This window comes from Esox lucius, chromosome 16 (assembly GCF_011004845.1).
Source record: "Esox lucius isolate fEsoLuc1 chromosome 16, fEsoLuc1.pri, whole genome shotgun sequence".
In the NCBI taxonomy this organism is placed as follows: domain Eukaryota; kingdom Metazoa; phylum Chordata; class Actinopteri; order Esociformes; family Esocidae; genus Esox; species Esox lucius.
In genome coordinates this window covers 18,807,558-18,831,136 of record NC_047584.1, presented here as the reverse complement: position 1 = coordinate 18,831,136, position 23,579 = coordinate 18,807,558, and the positions used below count along the sequence as shown (strand labels likewise).

At 43.1% G+C, this 23,579-nt stretch overlaps 1 protein-coding gene across 9 annotated transcripts in view; it reads left to right on the top strand.

Annotated features, from left to right (window-relative positions):
* The window catches only part of LOC105022434 (plakophilin-4), an 83,726-nt gene that overhangs the window by 7,174 nt on the left and 52,973 nt on the right, over positions 1-23,579 (top strand). For 3 of the 9 annotated variants that reach the window (XM_020054791.3, XM_010890818.5, XM_010890814.5), the window contains exons 1-2: positions 17,017-17,129; positions 19,383-19,513. In XM_020054791.3, the coding sequence (XP_019910350.1) occupies positions 17,114-17,129; positions 19,383-19,513 (147 nt within the window). In that variant the 5' untranslated portion in view covers positions 17,017-17,113. Of the gene's footprint in view, positions 1-9,257; positions 9,352-17,015; positions 17,130-19,382; positions 19,514-22,374; positions 22,841-23,579 lie in introns of those variants that run through there. The other 6 variants (XM_013137846.4, XM_034286896.1, XM_010890819.5 and 3 more) reach the window with 6 other exon arrangements.

The following is a 23,579-nucleotide window of genomic DNA, read 5'->3' as shown; positions in this document are numbered from 1 at the left end:
AAACACACATACATACAAAAAAAACACTAAACCTTCTTCAATTACTAAGCAATATAGCACTCACAGACTAGTAATTCGTTTCACTACACAGTTGAAAGGGCAACTTAATATTCAGTGTTGCCCATGATTATCTGCCTACAGCAATCAAGTTGAAAGCCGTACTGTACCTTGTCTAGAAGATGGTCTTCAAAGGACTGTCCATTATTTCATGCCCAACCCACTGCTGAGAGGGTTGAAATGCCAATGCACGTCAGATTGGATTAGTTGGCATTGAATCCCTAGTAATTCTGAATCATTGATATGTTTCAGAAAAGAAATGGCTTTTCTCTGTAAGGATAAATCATGCATTATGTATGGACACCAAAGATGATTAGTTATTGAGTAATATTTAACTTTAATGAATGGCATGTTTGAGATGTAGACCTTCCACTGATCACAATTCCTTAACTGCCTACAACACTTGATCTACTCGATCCACTGTAATGGGTGAGCATTATGGATGTCTCATGCTAGATGATGAATCCCTTCTATCATCATCTGTGATGGTCTGTGTTCTCATGCGTGCCCTGAACAACCTGAGACAGGCGATGATGAGGCGTCGTCCCGCTGAGTACCTTCAGAAGGCACTCAGGATGCATCCCAAATGACGTCCTATTGAGCCGCGTGGGCCCCGATCAAATCTAGGGCACTTCCTAGGGAGCGAGTGACATTGGGGAGGCTGTAACTCCACTGCCTCCTTGGCTCAGTGGTCTCATCTGCGAATCCTAATATCCATTAAGAAAGGGTATCTATCAGGAGAGTAAGAGTAGCGGTTGTTACTCTTCTGCTGCAGGATCACTCTCTTTCCAGATTTTTTTTCTCTTCTTTCCATTCCACCCCACATTTGCATGGTGTGGTTGTAAGAGACTAAAGCCTATTCCTTGAGGATAACCACAAGTTGTAGACTAGAGAAATTCCACTGTGAGTCCGTAATATCTATCTCTGTTTTATTACTTGGAAGAGACCTTTCTGGGAATGGAAGAACCGAGCACGACAATTTAATAGTTGCCCTTGTCAACCGAATGAGAAAAGATGAACCAACACCCCACACATGAAAGTTTTCAAACCATTGACCTCAGTTAATGGTGTATTTTAATAAAGACCCAGCATACTGCCAAATGTAGGCTAGTCCCATATTAGTTTTAATGCTAGCTTTCATGCATTGCATATACAATCAAGGTAATTAAAGGGTACTGTTCCACATGCTATAGACTGTTGGTTTGAGGTACAATGAAATCATTTGGCGAGGTATGTGTGGACGCTCACTGCTTACTGCATCTGATCGAACTGGTTATGTAGATGTGTTCCTGCCAGTGCTCCAGATTTCATGCTATAGTTGGATCCTGGGTGGCTAAATGCAATAAAGAGCACAAAGCATGTCAGCGCTTTGAGAGATTAGGCGCACAATAGATTTCTGTCCGGTGAAATAGCCCTGACATGCTGAGTCTGAAAGAGCAGTGCCTCTGCAGCCTCCAGCCTTGTGCTATGTGGAGTGGACAACAGAGGAGAGGAAGCAGAAATGTCATTTTCAGTGTGCTTCGCCCCAGATGCGTCACACTTGTGCCACCCCTCTGTTCCTGACAGTTCCTAAGCCTACCTGCAGTTCCACCTCATCGTGCTGGAGGAGAACGAGGATGGCGTCTTGTTGAATTTTACAAAGTGCTTCATACTGTGTGACTCTAAGGCTCTTGGTTACTGAAGGGAGAAGACTGATGGGGACAGGCCGTCTCCCCGCTGAGAGTACTGCCGAACAAACAAGGCCTGCAGAGAATTCAACAGCAGTCTCTGAGCACTGTGCCAGATGACATAACCTGACATGACACTGCTTGATGAATGGACAGTTGTTAAGTCTGATGTCACATCGCCGTAAGTAATGCTCGTTTGGGAGGGCAGAGATGCACATGCAGATGAATGGACAGTGCCAAAGACACGAAAACACTTGTGTGAACGAGGGATGTGAAGTATAATGAAAGTAAGTGCTTCTACGCAGGTGTGGATTAAACATCCCCTCGTATATATGGTCTTGAATGAATAAATAAATGACGGGCAGAAGCAGTTGCGATTCTGTTTGATATCGTAGTTAGAGGAAGCTCGGGGGCTTTGGAAGAACTGATTGTTTGGGGTAGGTTTGGCAGGAGCCTCCGTGACTAAGACTGCTCAACGTGCTGAGGTCTCAATATACCACAGCTTTCTCAGTTGCCATGTATCTACTCAAACACTCATGGAAGATTCTTGAGACAGTGTGAGACCTGAGACAGTGTTTTCCTCCAACCTGATGGGACACCTTTCTCCTGCAAGTAATTTCATCCCTACAGTAATGTTTCGTACAGTTGTAGAATATATGTCCAGGGACGTTGACGCCGCTCTGGCAGCTTGTCGTGGCCCAGCAGCTCATTAACACACAGTGGTGGTATAGATTTGCTGTATCCTGTCAGAATAGATGTCATCCCTGATAAACAACTTTTATAGTTTGATGAATCACCTAGCCTACATTTGTTGAACTAGGGTATGGGTGAAATACTACACGTGTGGTATCGGATGTTGTCCCAGAGGAGTGTGCAGGCATGTCGGGTGTTGGATTTGGTTTGAGGTAATGGCATCTCCCCGATGCAAGGAACCTAGATTCTCCCAGTCATGTGGGCTGACATCAGAAGCTTATGCAGATCAGGGTCAACCTGCAGGATTCCTACACTTCCTTGCTTCCGTCGTGGTCATTCTAAAACCATAGAAGATAATTAATATTGTTAAATGTCCACCAAATTCAAAGTGCTGTATGTTTCACACTGGGTGCTGTGCATGGGATTTCTAAAAAGTTGAATTTCACAGCCAGTCACAGAATATGTTAGGTAAGTAATGTCACCATAATTCCTCTATTACTGTAAGAACATTCTGGACTTTTTCTTGAAAATTCTTCTTTAGTACTTTTATCTTTAGCGAAAAGAGTTAAGGCCAGCTGAACGCAGAATATGTCAAGCCAGATGCTTTGCAGCGGAAGTTTATTCCGGTGGAGTGCGCGGTTTGCATTTTTCCAACTTGTGCATTGCTATTCCGTTCTGTACCAGAAACAGAAGTGTATCCACCATCAAAGAAGCTGTGGTGTATCTTTCTGCTGTTTATTGGATATCCACAAGCACACCACACAATACATTTGATTTCAAGTACAACATCAGTATCAGTTTTAATCGGTGTCTGGCCAGTTATCAAAAGGAAATATTCAATATTTGAGACAGACATTTTTGCTGTGTTTAGTGTATACTTCAGGAGGAAAATGTTTGCGTTTATTAATCGTATGCTTGCTAGATCAATGAAGATTTATCATACATCTAGAATGAGGTAGAAGTTCAGAAAGGTAATACATCTGGCATCTGACAACTTTTGCTGCAACCAATTTCCATGAAGTATATCTGACAAAGATCACGGTGAACATCTGCACTTGTCTTGTCATAGATTCAAACTCTCCACGCTGTGTGATTGTTCCTGTTTTTATGCAGCGCATGGATTGCGATGATTATGTAAAATTTGCTGTGGGGAAATGTATTGATGCAATCGGTATGCATCAAGGCATCAGACATTGAAACAAAAAAAAATGCTATTCAAGTACATAACATTTACAATTGCATTCCATCAGATCCTATTAAACTTGAGCTAGGGCTGGTGTTGAGGCAGAGGAGCTAGATTACTCTGATGCTTCTCTTTTAGCCTTGGACCGATATGAGTCTCTGTTTCTTGAGAAAGTGACATGATCAATGCTGACAAATACATATTGAGCGTTGTGGAAAATGGTGGGCAGATTGAAGTATGTTCCATTGCTCTTCTCTTTTTCTTTTTTCCTGTGCACAGTTCTGGCATGATCCTGGAATCAGAGAGAAATCCCAGAATAACGTGCAATTTATTCCCTTTGTATAATTCTTGAAAAAGTTGACATTTGGCAGAGTGGAACTATGGCCACTGTGCTAATTGCTTTATAATGTCAGGCAGCCTTCAACCTGTTAAAGGGCTAATTTTACCCTGTTTTACTAGTGAATATGCCTCTGGCAAGAAAAAGCATCACATCAGCCCTTTTCACTTAAACTGCTTTGATTCTTTGATTTGGATCAGTAGCAATCTTCATACTTGTTAATCCAAATGCCTGTTCTGGAAAACATCAGTAATTGCTTAAAACGTTAGGTATTGATGAAATGTTATTGATTGATAAATCAAGCTGTGACATGGTGAATATTACTGTTATTTGTGGGTTATAGTTTCCTAGTCTATCTCCGAGCATTAACTAAGTTTTGCCCCCATGAATCATGTCATATCTATCTTTCTGTCTGGCTATATCTTTGCATATATATATATATTCTTCTTAAATGTCTCTACGTAGTTGGGTGCCATTTCATGAGAATTTCATTGTGCAGGATGATGCTGTGTTATTCGGTGCATTTGACAAATAAACACTGAGACTTGAAACATCCCAGATCATGCATACTCCTGCACCCCCAATCTAGCCTCCTACTGACTCCTCCCTGTGCTTTGTACCCTTCCTGTTGCTTTGTTTTATTAATCATCTTGTACTAAATTGAGTTCCAGTTTTAGTGTGCCATTAGTTTGTTTTAAACGTGTCTATGAAAATGTGGAGAATGTAATTTAGTTCACTGGTCCCAACTAAAGCATTTTTTTAAAAGGACAACTGAAGGTGATTGGACCGTCTGTCATTTTCCTCCATTTCAATTCCTTTCATGGCTCAATGTATGTCCCCCCCGCCCCAACACACACACACACACACACACACACACAAGTTGGATTCGACACTGCATTTACTTTACGTATAATTTATTTTCTCGAACCCCCAAGGAAGACTCCAGCAGAAGTCTCATCTGTTACTCTAATTGGGAGGACATTGAGTTGGAACACATCACTCCGCTTTATACACATTTTGCACCCATACATTTATGCATGCAAACAGTGTGTCTAAACTCTACACTTCCTGCCTGTCTTGGTGAAAAGGTAAGTACTTAGCCCTCTCTATTGAATGTTTTATTTTGCCTCCTCTACTCAGATTTACCTATACCTTTGGAAGACTGGAGTAGACACTGTACATGTATTGAGCTGAGATGTTCTAAGGGCTCTTTTAGAATGATTGAGGCATACAGCTTTTGAAAGAGAAGTTGACTTCTGTATTGCCAAATAAAAGCCAATGTATCATTGTGTTATGCAGGATTCTTTGTTAAGATGCCAGAGCTCAGCTTTGTAGCTTGCGGTTAAGGTCAACTATGACTTTAACTCGCAGTAATGGCACCCTGATGCAATTATTTCCCGGATTCAACGTGACAGTACATTTGTTAAGGGCAAAGCCAAAAAAGAGAAGGCAAATGTGTCAGAAATGAGACCTTCAAATAAAAGTATATATGGATTTAGTTTGAATTCATAGGCTTATCGTAAAAGCTTCTTCACTTTTCACACTGACTAAGACTTAATCTAATGCTGTGTTTGAAAGGACTGGGAGATAACAGTTGTGAAGGTTACGCGTTCTCAAATAGGGGGATTGCGGTTTTGCAGTGCTGTTTTCCCAGCTGTGTTGAAGGCCAGGACAAGCCTCAACAGAAGACTGGTGTTTGTCTAGGCCGGGTGCCGGCCTTGGGGGGTGGGTCTAGGCCGGGTGCCGGCCTTGGGGGGTGGGTCTAGGCCGGGTGCCGGCCTTGGGGGGTGGGTCTAGGCCGGGTGCCGGCTTTGGGGGGGGTGGGTCTAGGCCGGGTGCCGGCCTTGGGGGGTGGGTCTAGGCCGGGTGCCGGCCTTGGAGGGTGGGTCTAGGCCGGGTGCCGGCCTTGGGGGGTGGGTCTAGGCCGGGTGCCGGCTTTGGGGGGGTGGGTCTAGGCCGGGTGCCGGCTTTGGGGGGGTGGGTCTAGGCCGGGTGCCGGCTTTGGGGGGGGTGGGTCTAGGCCGGGTGCCGGCCTTGGGGGGTGGGTCTAGGCCGGGGTGCCGTCCTTGGGGTGTGGGTCTAGGCCTGGTGCCGGCCTCGGGGGAGGGTCTAGGCCGGGGTGCCGTCCTCGGGGTGTGGGTCTAGGCCTGGTGCCGGCCTCGGGGGAGGGTCTAGGCCTGGTGCAGGCCTCGGGGGAGGGTCGTCATGGCAAAAAACTGAAATAACCCCCATTGAAATGACCCTGTGCTGTAAACACGGTGGAAGCCAGGACTGTGTCCAATATGGCACCCTATTCCCTATATAGTGCACTACTTTTTGACCACAGCAGATTCAGAAGTAGTGCATTATACAGGCATGGGGTGCATTTAGGCAATAGCCCCGGTGTAAAGGTCATGACTCATCTCACACAATGCAGGCCCAGCATATCCACAGACATTGGAGATAAGTAAATATGTATAGAGCCTGTTTGAAGGGTTAATGAGCTGTAAAGCTATTGGTTCTATGCTAGCTGCACACTAACTGGCCCTTACTGATTGGCTGGCCATGGGTGAACCAAGTCTTTTTATGAGAACATACTTAATCCCAAAAAAACCAAGGCTGTTAATAACAGCCTTTTTATGCTGTTATCAGTAACAACCCGCTCATTTGAATGGACGGCTGCACAGTTCTCTTTGACCCCGGCTCATCTAAAGCTGAGTATTTAATAAGCACCGTTAATGCAAATCATTGTCAGGGGAGATGTTGCCAGATTCACTTTTACTCGTCTTCTGTCTCGGCATCATCTTTCTGGGAGATATGGGTAGTAGTTGTCCTTACCCGAGTAGATTTCTTAATGTTCCACGGGTTATTAGGATTTCTTTTTTCTTCTCCTGTTTCTTTCTAGTGTATCTTCTCCCAGCTCTCATCCACACAGTCAATGTGGTGTAAAGGCACTATACATTAGGAATACAAGCTACCTTTTAACATGTTAGCTGTCTGTGTATTATTATTATTGTTATTATTATTATTATTATTATTATTATTATTATTATTATTAAGAAAAAATTCTACTCTAACATGACCGGAAATTCATGTTACTTTAAGCATTTCATAGTACGTCTTCTATATAACTTCAGTTTATAATTTTATCTTTTGTTGAAACCAATGGCATATCTGCATGTTTTACCACCTATGATTATTCCTCTTATCAGATGTCAGTGGAAACACTTAGCGACCCCATGCCTCTGTTTCCAACCTCAAATGGGAGCCTGATTCTGCATCCCATATGGTGCACTACTTTATTGGGTTCCGGTCAAAAGTATGGAATAGGGTGCCATTTTGGACACCACCATGGCTCCTAACAATGTGTTCAGAGTGCACTGTCTTTTCATTGGGAACCCAGTCAATAGCCCATCTTGGTAATATGACGTATGTATCTGGGTGTTACCTGGGAGGGAAGTTGACACCTCACAGGTGTCAGCGGGTGTGCTGGGTGGCGGGTGGCGGGTGGCTGGTGGCTGGTGGGTGGTGCGATGGTAACACTTCATGTCATGTTGTCATGCTATGGAAGGAACCTGACACAGTTTTACTGGGATCTCTGCCCACGGCTGGATGGCTGATGGATATTGGCCCTGTCAATAGCACTGATGGAGCATAGCCCCAGATAAACAAGATGGATGTCACGTTGATACTTCAGGGAGATCATTTTAATCCCTCACTACACACTTAGGCATGCCACACTGACAGGTGCTCATGAGAGTGGGAACACACACACACACACTTTAGTAAAGTGACATGAATATACAGTATATCATGGAGGGAAATGCGTATGACTGTAATTATTGCTGCTGGCATTCTTCTTTTTGCTACCTATCCGCTGTAATAAACAAAGATGCTTTATCGATGTATAAGCTGCTAGCTAAGCTAAAGCTAATGCTGTTCGTACCAGCGGCAGGATTGACCATTAGTCAGAGGACGGCGAAGGCAGTTCATCGGCTGCTGTAATCAGCCTAAGAACGAGTGAGCAGCCGAGGTGCTGAGCACGCTCTGTAATTCATTCCAGACAAGATGCATTGTGGGAGCCTGAAGACTGCCAATAGTGGGCCAATTGTTATGCTAATGCCTTTTTACATTCTATTTGATTCCAGTCATTTCGATCATCTTGGTATTTCTCACTGGTTCTCTCCATAAAATCCTGCACACTTACAATGTTCACATTGAAATGTGATAACCAACTGATATGGGAAAATGAAAGGCAGCTGTGATGTGTGAGCCAAAATGGAACATTGATTAAACTGAATTTATTTCCGCCTTTCCGACTGAAAGAAAGAATAACTTTCACTGCGGCCCTGATCAGGATTTCATTTCCCTTCTTTATGAACCACCGCAGCGCTGTGCGCACGAGGAGCACTCCAAATTATACGGGGTGTTATTTCTGTTTTGGCTTTGTTTTGTTTCAGCCTTTGCTTCTGAAAATGAGCCCGTGTCCACTCTCATGGAGAAAATTGGAGCATTCATCTTGTATACAGTTCTGCCAGGGCTGAATCCTCAGTTGACTTTTGTATTTAATCTCGGTATGTGACCACCGTTTTCACCCCTTCAGACGTCCAACACCACGGGCCAGTGGAAGGGTTTGGAGGGTGTGCATCTGACTCCCATTTGGCATGAAGGAGCTTGTTTTGCCTTGTTCCCCTTTGCCGTTGTCATTCTGTGGCCGTCGTTTACTACTCTCAATCAGTGTAATGCATGACTGTCACAGCATGTTACCGAAGACCCGTTTCAAACATACAGAAACATTTGGATTGGTCTCTCAGTGAGGTTTTAGTTCCAGATGGCAACCTACTCCCTTGGTTTCTAGCCTGCACTACACTCTGTTCCCTATGTAATTCACTGCGAAAGAGTGCAACTTTAACAGGTGTAATGTGACATCTGGGGGGACAGGATGATCGAGCCGAAGAGTTAATTTCCTCCTAGACTGACCGATCATTCAGTTTGCGCTATTGCGCAGCGTAAGCATGGATCAAATTCTTCCATGTGTAGTCATCAAACCCGTGTCCACTTGTAAATAGTGAGTCACGTTTGACTGATCAAATTTCACTGGATGAAAAGGTGAGCTCTCCATTGTGTTCTGTGTGGGCTGCTCTAGGCTGGTATGACCGTGTTTCCTGCCTTATCTAAAGCCAAGCCCATCCCTGCACACACATGCTCAGATTGGCCGGGAATCGGGAGTGACTTGGATGTTACAACATTTTGTAGGATATGATTGAAGGAGGTGTGAGGGAGGTAGAACACCTAGAACAACGGAAGTATTCCTCCCTGGTTTCTAATCCCTGTTGGGCAGTAGGACACTCCAGACAAGGTCTCAAGCCACCCCACAGAACTAACCTCTGACTTTTATATTTCCCCTCCTTAATCCCACATCACCACATCAACAGGTAGGCTTTCTATCTACTTCTGGTCGTTGTGTGTGTGCGCACGCTTGAGACAAGCTCCAGTGCAGATTGATATGCATTCTTCATTATTTTCGGGTGTGTCAGACTATGTAAAGCATTTTCAGCTGTTAAATCCTCTTCTGCTCAACAGATAGTCAAACGTGAGGATCTAATAGTTGCCTTTAGTGTTCTGCTGGTGTGATGACATGTACCCACAACCCTCTCAACTTCATCTGTCTTTTACTGGGTGGTTCTCAATGAAAGGACTCTGCACGCTGTTTTTGCGCTTCAGGGCAGAGTTTTTCAAACCCTGGGAAATAGGTACAAATAGGTACAATCCATTATTCTGTTATTATTATTATTATTGGATGGACCTTCAGAACACAAGTTTATCAATATTTGTCTTCTATCCGCCACCACTGACTTTAACTTTTTTTCTATCAACTTCTTTGTTTTATGCCTAGTTATTGTTCATTTATTTCCTCTGTTTTAGTAGATGGGTGCTGACCTATTTTCTCTTACTGGTAAAAAAATTTGCGATATTACAAGAACGTCACATTCAAATTTTGTCTTTGACATTACTTTTCATACAAACGGGGGAGTTTTGGTCAACTACTGGATTTCAAAATACAAAATGTGATAACCATAATATTTCAGAAAATGCTGCAGACATGGTATTTCCATGGTAATGCACAACATCATTTGGGAATGCTTATGAAGTGTATTCTTCTTATATTGCTTTGCATATTTCTAGTTGTGAGGTTCACTATATTAGACAAACTACAATATGTCAAACGTAGGTCCTTAAGCGGTGTAATGTACACCTACCTCAAATTATAAAGGCATATGCCATATTTTATAGTTCCATGTCATTTTCGAGGCCTAGGCCATATTACATTGGCCTACATGTGCCACGCGCTCATCGTGTTTCTTCGTCATGAAAAAGATGAAGCCCTTTCTCTAGTGCCTAGGAAATGTTGAAAAGTATCTGAAGCTCACTATAACTTCTTTGTGTATTATGAATGTGTTAAAATGCGGATTAGGCCACGGTGCTGTAGTTACATTTGACTAGTCAGCAGTCTAAGCAGGTGTGTTTTGTCTGTGTTTGGACTTGGGTTTTCACAATGTCTCATAAAATCTCCTGGCAAGAAATGTGTTTTAGTTTTTCAGCAGTGTTGACGCGTGTTTCATTAGCCTGACATGGAATTATTATTCTTGTTTTATTTCATTGGATTTGTTTATCGACATTGAAATATGGTATTGACCATGCTTAGTGAAGTCTGGAAAGGCAACCAGGGACCACAAATATCACTTTTATTTAGTTAAGTCAATATGCTATTCGAAAGAGGCAATTAGGCATTGTGGGTCTTTGGGGACATTACTGCGGCTGCTTTGAGCTGTGTAATGGAGGTCTGGTTCTTTACACGCTTTTCGTATTCCTCCCTGGACTTGCCGCTGGGTCATTGCACATGGTCAAGGGATCGATCAGTAGGCTTATAGAGGAGTTAATTATGGCTTTTTGTTTTCTGCACGTCACCTTAACCTCCAGAGGACAGAATGATTGGGAGAAAATCTTTTAAAATCTGGGCCAGGCTTTAGTGTTTGCCTTGTGGCTGAAGAAGACCTTTAAGAGTTTTTCTAAATATAACATTATTTAATTGTAGTAGGTTGCCAAATGTGGTAAAAATATACAACATTTACCTAAATTCAAAGTAAGGGGAGTAATGGTATGCTAACATTCCATTTTTAGTGAGTGTCTGGCTTGAGGCAGCTCACAGCTCCAAAGAACTGCAGATTTCTCAGGCTTTTATGTTGAAGACGGAGCAATCAGAATTTGAACTGTTCCTTTGCTGAGACTGCCTGCATCTAATGTATAATTATATCTAAGCTCTGGTTTTCCCCTCCACATTTCTTTATTCAACGAATGTGACCTGGTTAATGTGAGTGTCAATCGGCTTCATGAATCTGCCTTTTCCCCATTTTCTTCTCTCCCCTCTGGTTGATTGACGCTCCAGTCTGTCTTTTGCAGCGACATGGCATTAATTCAGTCAGGTGACTAGAGTAATCGTCTACTGTTTGTAGCTGGGAGAAAAGGGAGATTATTTGCATAAAGGAATGTGTTTGATTGGCTTCTCTCTTCTCCCTGGATGAGAGGCAGGAGGCACAGGTTGGTTGTCATGAGAAACTGTGACAAAAGTGACGCAATCCTCTGTCTCCACTGTGGCTTTCATAAATGGCGCTTGTGCAGACAACGTGTCATGTTAAGTGTTTGAAAATTCCACTCTGACGTCTAGACTCCGTTTTGACTTGGCCTTATCCTGAGCTGCTAGACTTGACTCTTCTTCTGTTTAATTTGAAGACCTTTCCATTCCCAACGTCCACACCACATTGACTATTTCCTTCTGCAAACCAAGCCCAGCTGCTTTCTGGACAATAATAGAAGCTTAGAGGACTGGCTCGAGTATGACTTCACTGACTGGACAAGACATGGATGTGACCTAGTTGGTGTTGGCGAGTGTGCGGTCAGACAAAGTGTTTTCTTGGCAGAGCAAGAGATGCCGAGGATTTTAATCATTAGGAAAGAGGATTTGGATTTGACTCCGGTGAAGGCAGATTGGGCTCGGCAACCAGTTGGTAGCTGGCTAATGGTGATTACAAATGAGCATTGCTAATTTTCTTGAACCTCGGAGCACTTCCAGCTTCTGTTAATATCCTGTGCCCAATATATGGTAAGGAGGTGTTGATTTAGCCCAGTCTTGCGGTCAGAAGAAAGGGATAAGCTGACCAGGGGAGAGTGCATCTGTGCAAGCTTGTGTAAGACCGTAGGCGTATGTCATCTGGGAAAGCTCCTTGCGACCAGGCAGATTTATTTTTGTGATGGTTTGTTTTGTGCAATAATCCTCCCAAAATATTGTCAATGAGCTCCTTTTCGATGGTTTCAACATTTTATTATTTTATATACTGTGGATATAAAAAGTCTACACACCCTTGTTAAATGCCTGGTTATTGTGATGTAAAAGAATGAGACATATCATGTCAGAACTTTTTCCACTTTTAATGTGACCTATAATGGGAACAATTAAATTGAAAAACAAACTGAAATCTTCAAGGGGGAAAAATGTCAAATAAAAGCCTTACAATAACCTGGTTGCATAAGTGTGCACACCCTCTTATAACTGGGGATGTGGCTGTGTTCAGAATTAACCAATCACATTCAAACTCATGTTAAATATAAGTCATTACACACCTGCCATCATTTAAAGTGACTCTGATTAATCACACATAAAGTTAAGCTGTTTTAGTAGGATTTTCCTGACATTTTTTTAGTTGCATCTCAGAGCAAAAGCCATGGTCTGCAGAGAGCTTCCAAAGCATCAGAGGGATCTCATTGTTGAAAGATCTCAGTCAGGAGAAGGGTACAAAATAATAGATATACCATGGAACACTGTGAAGACAGTCATCATCAAGTGGAGAAAATATGGCACAACAGAGACATTACCAAGAACTGGACGTCCCTCCAAAATTGATGAAAAGATGAGGAGAACTGGTCATGGAAGCTTCCAAGAGGCCTGCAGCAACATTAAAGGAACTGCAGGAATTTCTGGCAAGTACTGGCTGTGTGCTACATTTCTCACGTATTCTTCATATGAATGGGCTGTGGGGTAGGGTGGCAAGACGTAAGCCTTTTCTTATAAAGAAAAACATCCAAGCCCGGCTGAAGTTTGCCTAAACAAACATCAAGTCCCCCAAAAGCACGTGGGAAAATGTGTTATGGTCTGATGTAACCCAGGTTGAACTTTTTGGCCATATTTCCAAAAGGTATGTTTGGCACAAAAACAACATTGCACATCACGCAAAGAACACCATACCCAGAGTGAAGCATGTTTGTGGCAGCGTCATGCTTTGGGGCTGTTTTTCTTCAGCTGGACCCGGGGCCTTAGTCAGGGTGGAGGAAATTATGAACAGTTCTAAATAGCAGGCAAATTTGGCACAGAACCTTCAGGTCCGTTAGAAAGATGAAGAGGAAGCACACATCCAAATCCACAAAAGCATGCCTTCACTAAAAGAAGATTAACATTTTGGAATGGCCCATCCAGAGCCCAGAACTGAATCCAATTGAACATCTGTGGGCTGATATGAAGAGGGCTGTGCACAGGAGATGTCCTCGCAATCTGACAGATTTGGAGTGCTTTGCAAAGAAGAGTGGGCAAATATTGCCATGTCAAGATGTGTCATGCTAATAGAGTCCTACCCAAAAAGACTGAGTGCTGTAATAAAATCAAAAGGTGCCTCAACAAAGTATTAGTTTAAGGGTGTGCACTTATGAAACCAGGTTATTGTGAGTTTATTCTTTTTCTCTGCAAAGGTCTCAGTTTGTTTTTCAATTGAATTGTTCACGTTATAGGTCACATCATAAGTGGAAAAAGTTCTGACATGATTTATCTTTGTCTCATTCTTTTACATCACAAGAACCTGGCATTTTAACAGGGGTGTGTAGACTTTTTATATCCACTGTACACTTTGTCACAGGCATTGTTGTGAATGTATCAAAATGCTCGTACAACAACAGTCTGTTAAATGAAATAACTGTACAACAAGCTCTGTAAATAATACAATGACATGAATAACAAAATTATATAAATTCAAGTAAACTGAGTGGAATGGAATGTGAAGTGACCAGTAGAAAAAGTGACCAGTGGAGGCCTTTGTCTGTCTTTCTTAATCTTTTTACACCATATATGTCCCGAAAAGTATTGAAGAATAGACAAGTAGAAATCTATTTTATTGTTTGTTGGTATAAACTTTCCAAAAGCTCACCCCAGCAGCTACAGTAGCGCATGCTTCTTTCTTGAGAAGCCTCCAAGTACAGTGGGGAGAACAAGTATTTGATAACCTGCCGATTTTGCAGGTTTTCCTGCTTACAAAGCATGTAGAGGTCTATCATTTTTATCATTGGTACACTTCAACTGTGAAAGACAGAATCTAAAACAAAAATCCAGAAAATCACATTGTATGATTTTTTTTTATAATTAATTTGCATTTTATTGCATGACATAAGTATTTGATCACCTACCAACCAGTAAGAATTCTGGCTCTCACAGAGCTGTTCGATGCCCTCCTGTTCTCCACCCATTACCTGTATTAACTGCACCTGTTTGAACTCGTTACCTGTATAAAAGACACCTGTCCTCACACTCAATCAAACAGACTCCAACCTCTCCACAATGGCCAAGACCAGAGAGCTGTGTAAGGACATCATGGATAAAATTGTAGACCTGCACAAGGCTGGGATGGGCTACAGGACAATAGGCAAGCAGCTTGGTGAGAAGGCAACAACTGTTGGCGCAATTATTAGAAAATGGAAGAAGTTCAAGATGACGGTCAATCTCCCTCGGTCTGGGGCTCCATGCAAGATCTCACCTCGTGGGGCATCAATGATCATGAGGAAGGTGAGGGATCAGCCCAGAACTACACGGCAGGACCTGGTCAATGACCTGAAGCGAGCTGGGACCACAGTCTCAAAGAAAGCCATTAGTAACACTGCACACGCAAGGTCCCCATGCTCAAGCCAGCGCATGTCCAGGCCCGTCTGAAGTTTGCCAATGACCATCTGGATGATTCAGAGGAGGAATGGGAGAAGGTCATGTGGTCTGATGAGACAAAAATAGAGCTTTTTGGTCTAAACTCCACTCGCCGTGTTTGGAGGAAGAAGAAGGATGAGTACAACCCCAAGAACACAATCCCAACCCTGAAGCATGGAAGTGGAAACATCATTATTTGGGGATGCTTTTCTGCAAAGAGGACTGGACGACTGCACCATATTGAGGGGAGGATGGATGGGGCCATGAATCCTGAGATCTTGGCCAACAACCTCCTTCCCTCAGTGAGAGCATTGAATATGGGTCGTGGCTGGGTCTTCCAGCATGACAACGACCCGAAACACACAGCCAGGGCAACTAAGGAGTGGCTCCGTAAGAAGCATCTCAAGGTCCTGGAGTGGCCTAGCCAGTCTCCAGACCTCAACCCAATAGACAATCTTTGGAGGGAGCTGAAAGTCTGTATTGCCCAGCACCAGCCCCGAAACCTGAAGGATCTGGAGAAGGTCTGTATGGAGGAGTGGGCCAAAATCCCTGCTGCAGTGTGTGCAAACCTGGTCAAGAACTACAGGAAACGTATGATCTCTGTAATTGCAAACAAAGGTTTCTGTACCAAATATTAAGTTCTTCTTTTCTGATGTATCAAATACTTATGTCATGCAATAAAATGCAAATGTATTACTTAAAAATCATACAATGTGATTTTCTGGATTTTTGTTTTAGATTCCGTCACTCACAGTTGAGGAGTACCTATGATAAAAATTACAGACTTCTACATGCTTTGTAAGTGGGAAAACCTACAAAATTGGCATTGTATCAAATACTCCCCACTGTAGGTGACCAATTTGGGCAAAAAAAAAAAAAATCAGATTTTTCTTCTTGTGTTAAATAGCTTACATCTTGTAATTTCAGATTCACCTAAGATTGGGAACCAATATTTGTCCTTTAACATTATGCAATGCAACGCTTCCCAGCCAAATGTTATTTTTTATTTTTTTTGCAGTGGTTACATGCATTCCTAAACAAGTCTGCTGAAGCAGGCAAGTTTGGTGCAGGGATATGCAACATCTTACAGGTATTTCGGATTGCAAAAAGGGTCTGCTTATTGAAATATCAGCTCTACTTCTAACTTCAGTTACTTTTTTATTTTCTGAGGGCTGAAAGGGAATGCTGTAGCAAGAACTAACAAAAACAGGGACTGTCTCTAGAAAAGTGTAATCTGTCTGGTCACCTTAAACAAAGAACATGTGGTTATTGCCAGACCCATGAAAAGAATGGCTGTAGTGGTAGTGGCAGAGAGACCCATTTATTTCCCCTGGAGCTGGATGAGTTTCTTAGCACACATCTCCATGCCTCCACATGTTAGTGATGGGCTTTCTGAGTATACGGTGAGCTGGCTGTCATACCTTCATTCACCTAAATTCAGAACTAGCCTTTTACAATGTAAAGCCCCAGTAGTAGTCGGCCATTAGGATGGATTTTAAATTGCACTTTCAAATGGGCTACAGCCATTCAATTCACAGTTTCAATTTTCTCTACAGTGAACACCGATCAGAGGACGTGGAAGTTGCTCTGTCCACAGGCATATGCTTCAATTCAAGCCCACATCCCTCTCTCAGCTTGTCTGTCGTTACGTGCCATTGTAAACTGAAACATTGTGTAAATGAAAATAAAATAAGGCTTACCATAGTAGTTTTTACATCTTTGGCTTAGCCAGAGGAACTGACCAGGTTCATAATGACAAGGACTTGTCTCTTTCTTGACTTAACCTGGGTCCTGTGAACTCCTGGTGTTGTCAAGTCATTATCCTAATTACAGTCTTTAAAGCTGGGCTGATGGCCTTTTTCTCCCTTTGCATGTTGGGTACTTGGCAGAGTTGCAGTTTTTCTGTAAAACTACCAGATCCCTAGCAAACCTACAGAGGAATAATGCACTGCACTGTTTTACTCAAGAAACCAGTTCATTGAGGTATTTGTTTTTTCTCATTTTGTTTTGAAAGAAAACAACAGATATAATCCTGAAGAACCGGCCTGGTTGGCATTGCTGCTCTAACTTCCAGCTAGTGTTAGTGCAGCAAAGCTGTGGTATGTACTGCTTCCTCTGGAACCTAATCGCATAGTTGCGGAGAACCCAGAGTTGAGAAGACTTAAGTAGTCCTACCTAAGAGGATGGGAAATTTCAGAGGTAAGCTAAGATACAAATCACAATTTTCCTCTTGCTTTAGGCGGGCTGCAGATTTAGTTTGTGGAAGCATATTGGTTTTTTGAGTGAGTTTTCTTCACCGGGCTCAGTGGGCAGTGTTCCGGTTTTGATTTTCTTTACAAGGAAATTGTGTGACGTGTCCGGACTTATCTTTATGCATCATTTTCACCTTAGGTTCTTTTTCACAATTAATGATGAGGACAAAAAATTGTCTCTGCAGTTGTCTTACATTTTGTCTATTAAAACACAAGTGAGCCCCATTGATAAAGGCCATGCCATACTTAGCGTGCCGTGACAAAACCAGAATTGTTTTTCTCTAACAGGGACTAGCTGAATGCATTCTCTGGAATCTTTCATAATTCTCAACCTACAGTGACCCTTAAATAGCTGTGTTTGCCACGTTTGCCACAAAAAAGTCCCTGACAATGCTGTGTAGTTGTTTTGTTAGTCTTGGTTTTCTAGTGACAAGAAACTAGGGAATGAGTTTCATATTGAGTGTGTCCCTCCGCCTTGGTTTTAACTGCTCTGCTTCAGAGGAACTAGAGGGAAGGGACTTTCCTTGGTACAGAAACCCTGAGATGGCTGGAAAAATATATTGTTCTTCCCTGCCACATTGTAAAGTATCTCTGTATTTATTTACTCTGAAGTGTTAAGGCTACGACCTGCATGGTTAGCATCCCATTTGTCCCCTCACACGTAACCCTATCCGCTATTACTTTACTAATGCTCACGCCTCTGTGTGGTGACAACATCCCAGGATTCTGCAGGCTCACATATCGATCACAAATGTCTGGGGTGGGGGTGGGGTGGTGGAGGTGGGGGAGGTGGAGGTGGGGGTGGTGGGCGTGGGGGTTCCCGCGTGTAGCTGCAGTACTAGTCTCGCTAGTTTACCTATGACGCTAGTTTACCTATGACGCTAGTTTACCTATGACGCTAATTTACCTATGACGCTAGTTTACCTATACCTATGAGCTTCAAATCCAAGGAATTAATGTCAACAGATCAGTGACCCTCTCAGGATGTGTGGTGTCTGTGCTTCATTAGTCTTGTACATAGTCCATAGCTTTAAAATCGCATGGTACTTTTGGCATTATACACTGGCAGGAATGAGCCAATTGAAAGATCTCATGGGGATTTTATTGACTTGTGATGGGAGGCTTTGAGCTGTCGTGGTCTAAAAAGGACAGGGTCTGATGTCGTTCTCCAGTAGCCGGTGTGCCGATCACGATTCACTGGAGAGGTGTTTAACCATTACCATACACGCTTCCCGCATCCCAAATTAAACTCTATTTCATATCTAGTGGACTACTTCTGACCAGGGCTAATGGGGGTAATCTAGAACACTATATGAGGCACTGTTACTTTAGGGAATAGGAGCCACTCCAATGCTGCGGCTCTGCTATAGCCTTCATGCCAGATGACAGCAGCAGCGGAGGAATGGAGAAGTGGTAAAAGTCCTCGTAAACGTCCCTGCTTCCCCAAAGTCACCAGGCTCCTCATTACACCTCAGCCTGTTGTCCTCCACCAGCCTGACACTGATGTGGTAGCGTAGTGTGCCCTCAGCCACGGCTACAGCTCAGTCTGTAGAACTAAACAAGCTCCTTCACGTAAATATATTTCGGGAGGAGACTCGGCATGCAGTCCCCCAGTGGTTCACCTGTCAACATGTGTAATGAGGTCATAACTACGTTTCCTTCTTACCTTTACATTTCCCTCCAGTTGCCCAGGGAAGCCAGGGAAGACGAGGAACCTATATCTCGTCTGCACGCTCGCACATCGGAGTTCTGTTGGGCCAACTGTCCATTCAGGGACTTGTGGGAGGTCAAATAGCTTTGTAGATTCTGGGTATTTGTCTAGGTTGGTTTTTACTTATTAATGAGTCTGTACACAAATCATCACTTAAGTTGTTTCTTGCCTCGAGGCCATATGGAATTGACTCACAGTGTCACGGACTGTTTGTCTTTGGAATGGTCCATCTGGAACCCGGGGGTGTATTTACGTGTGGGCGTGTGCGTCGGCCTCCTGTTTGAGTGTTTTCGGAACAGATAGCCTAGCCAGACTGTGTATTATGTCTGCTCGGTGGGTTCTTTGCTTGTTTGCGTTATTGCTTGGCTCTATTGCGCCGATGGGGTTGGGATGCCGTGGGGCGCGTGTGTACACGGTGTACGCTCGTCTCCGCATGCGTGTGTCATGAGACCACGTTGGCTGACCAGACTGTGTCCTGTGTCCCTGCAGGAGGAATGCCAGCTCCTGAGCAAACGGAGGAGGGGCTTCTTCTGACCATCACAGAGGGAGGACAACACCCCAACGGGAACATGGAGGCTGACAATACCGCTAACAACATCCTGGCCTCCGTCAAAGAACAGGTACAGGATATCGCAAGAGTATTCAAACCCTTGATGTACAGCGTACTCGCATTTTATCGAAATACAAATTGTCCTTTAAATTTTGTGTTTTGTTTTAAAATGCCGGCAGTGCGAATGAACTATTTGTGAAGTGACATTGGTGTTATGTTTGGAAATATTTGTATGAAACATGAATATCTGAAACATGTTGCATAAGAATTCAACCCCATATGCCTTAGTAGCCCACTGTAAACCGATGAAAGAATTTGCCCAGTTTGCTGACCGCTGACCTCGAGCTCCAGCCATTAAAGTTGTGGTCATATTTTCAGAATATTCCACTGCTGAAGAATCATTCGTCAGGCTGTGAATCTGAAAGAAGTTCAAAGACAAAGTAATACAAAACCACAGATTTGGAAAAGGGTACAAACTTAAATCCAAGTGTTTGGATATTCCAGTGCAGACCGTTGTATTACACCGCTCAGGCTCTGCCAATAAAATTCTGTTTCCCTAAACTCAAACAAGAAAAATATTTGTGGGAGAAGCCAAAGAAAGGCCAACCATCACTTTGAAGAATCTGCAGTGGCTGGGATTGAAGTAATGGTCATTCGACCAATTGTATGAAAAGCTCTGCATGAAACTGTATTTGAGGGTGAAAAGAAAGAAGCCATTACTCAAGTACCATGAGTGACCCAGCTGCAGTGCGGGAAAATGTTTTCTGGTCAGTTGTGATCTAGAGGGTTTTTGGCCAAAACCCAAAGCATTGTTTTGCGCTAACCTTAAACTGGCCATAAATCAACACACACAATCCTTAAAGTTAAGGTGGTGGCGGCATCACGCTGTGGTGAATGTCTTAACAGTGGTTCAGTCAAAAGTCTGATCTCAATCCCAGTGAGAATCAATAGCACTTTCTGAAAACTGGGGTCCACAAGGATAGTCCAATCAGCCTGAACAACCTGACGCGAATCTGCAAATAAATATGGGCCCCAATCAGTCCAAGACTGTGGGAAAGGCTTTTACATACTGACCAAAAGACCCGAGGCTGTAACTGCAGCGAAATGTGGCTCTGCCACATAATAATGTATAGGGGTTGTATTCCTATGCAAGCAACATATTTCAGCTTTTTTTCTTTATTTGCCTTACAAATATGTACCGACATCAAACCAATGTCACCTTACAATAACTGATTTGGAATGATACGTCCACATATCATTTGTAATGAACTACAATTACAGAATTGTTCAGTTGTTTGAAATCTTCTGGATGGTACATGTCTCCTACACGGCACAGCAAAGGCTGTGATGGTCATGGACTTTGTGAAGACCTACAAGAAGTTACCATAGATCTTTTTAAATGGGCAGCTAAAAACAATGATAGCTCGTGACTGAATGTGCCGCTGCTGTAACACTCTGGTTGTTTTCAGGCATAGTAACCCATTATAATTCCAAATTGGATTCCGGAAGGACAATAATGCTGTGGAGAAACTGACTCAGTCACACACATTCCTGGCTGTCATATTGTCAGTTGGCTGTTCATTGCATGTCAAGAATATAATTGAATAAATAATCTGATAAGTTAACTTGTTTTTGTGACCGTTGGTTGTACGGCTATATGTAACTGTGCTATCCCTGTACAGTAACTGCCGTCGTATCTCTCATACAGTATCTGTCTGCCCAAATACCATGTGACACCTGTATCAGCCACTGCGACAGAGCAGCTGCACCAAGCCGAGAAATGTATAGTATGTACTGTACATTAGTAATACGTTATACAATATACGTCCCCCCCCCCCCCAAAAGAAAATATCTTCACCAATAGACTGGTTGACATTTTAAAAGCTGCATTTTTCCATATAAAACACTATGTTGTAAGACAATCAACTATATCCACTGAGCTTTTCTGGTGCTTTAAAAATGTACTGAATGATGAAATATCACAAATGATTTGGAGACTATTATTATTATTATTATTATTATTAATACAATCGTATTTAGACCAATAAAATAAGACCTGACCCTTCACAGATTTGGCCATTATGCTTGAGTTATTTGTCACACGCGAATGCACAATCGCTGCTCAAATTTAGCCTATTGTTAGGCAGCCAAAAACATTGATGCCTTTCATTAATGTGAGGTATGTGTTTTAGAGCAGTATGTTTAACATTAGGTCAATAGCTAATATTTAGGAAATATTTACTACTTTACTGTAAAAAGCTTTGTCGACCGAGTGTCTAATGACCAAACCATTGACTGGTCAACTAAATGGCGTCAGTTCCAATGCAGTTACTTCAGCAGCATATAGAGAAGTAAACAAGTGACCCGTGTCTGTATGAGTGGGTAGGCGTGGTATGTATTTCTGTTTGATGTCTGTTTGTCTCTTACCCTGTGGGCAGGGAGTCGGTTAGTGGTGGAGAACAGGTCCCATGGTGATGTGCTGTATTTGAGGCCTCTTAGACGCAGTCACCTTCCATCTTTACCTACTAAAGGCCTGGCACATATTCCTGTACAAAATACCTTTACAAACAAGTTATTGTCTTTCCCTTGACATTTTCAAATAACTCTTTGCAACAAGATGCTGTATTTACTTTTTGGGAACGCACAAAAATAGCTCGGAATGTTCCGGACCTTTGACCATTTGGCAGTCTTTTCCTGGCCGCGGGGTGGTTACGGAGAGGTGGCTACAGCGTGTCCGGCCGTGCAGCGTGTCGACTAAGCGAGTTGTACAAACAGAGAGTTGAGCCATCTGTAGGAACACACTGACTCACTCTCCTCCCCCCATGCTACTCCCTTGCTCTGGTTATCCCTTTCTCCCTGGCAGTTCTCCACACTCCCATTGTTTACCCGAGTCGACGGGAAGGAGAGTTTCATTGGTGAGCACCTGTCGATGTCACTTCCTTCCCCCAGAGTGCTCCTTCGTTCCGAAGCTCCTCCTAGGGTTCAGTCAGGACGGGCAGGCGGTACGTGCGGCAGAAAGAGAAGGAGGGAGGGAGAAAGAGAGAGAAAGGAGAGGAGAGGGAGACGCCAGGGTAAGTTAGGAACATCAAAAAGGCAGGCTGGAGCCATGCCTCTGAGGGAGTTTTTGTTTGGGGTTGGGGAGAGTGTAAGTTAATCTGTCGTCAGTGTTGAAGGGAGTTGTAGGGACTGGAGTTGAAGAGTGGAACGGAGGGGGGGGCGGAATGGATGGGGGAGGAAGCAGGGTGTCTCACGAAGGTCATAGTTGTGTTTGGGGAAGACGTTTTTTTTCCTGGTTCTGCACAAAGTCTTTCCTGTGATTGAAGCAGACCTTCGAGGGATCCTGGTGTAAACATGCTAGCCCGCGCCTGTGGATGGGCTTATGATGAGTCTTTGCATGGTGAGTCAGTACACCAGCTCTTTTTTTTTCTTTTTCTCTTTTATTTCGGTCTTTTCGCTCGTTCTTTTTGCTCTCACTTTCTATTTCTATTTTCTCTCTCTCTCCTTTTAAAACGTCTCACTATACTTCGCCCACTCTGCCCAATGCCCAAACAAGGACAGGCTGGCCAGTATTTCCTTGATTGCATTCTCTGTTCATTTGAAGTTTTTTTTCCCCCTCATTGGTTTTAAGATGATGCTGGTTATACCAGGATGTGTGAGCATGTGGTCCAAATGGCCCCCTATTCCCCATGTAGTGCACGACAGGGAGGTGTTCTTTGAACCAACTGTCTGAGACCTCCAAAATGGATCACTGCGACCGCCATCCCAGCGTATTGCTAGAATCTTCTTCAAATACTCTTTTAGCTGAAGGGGGGGTTTTGGAGATAATCTAACAGCATTTCTTTTCTTTTTTTAATCAATTTAATCTAAAGTGGAATGGAACTGGAGACTGGGAGGAAGCCACAGAATGGCCCTCAGCCTGTCAATGTCTCCTTTTCTGTATATTCAGCAATAATGACAGCGTGGGTCTTTGAATGGACGTTCTGCCACATTAGCAACACTGTCCTCTGTGAATACATGATAAGCACTCGAGCACTCTATTGTGGTTTTAAGATAATAACCCATTATTTATGAAATGAGACATTAAATGAAATCTCTCGGCATACATCTGTGATTAGGGTAGCAAAAGTCTGAAAACT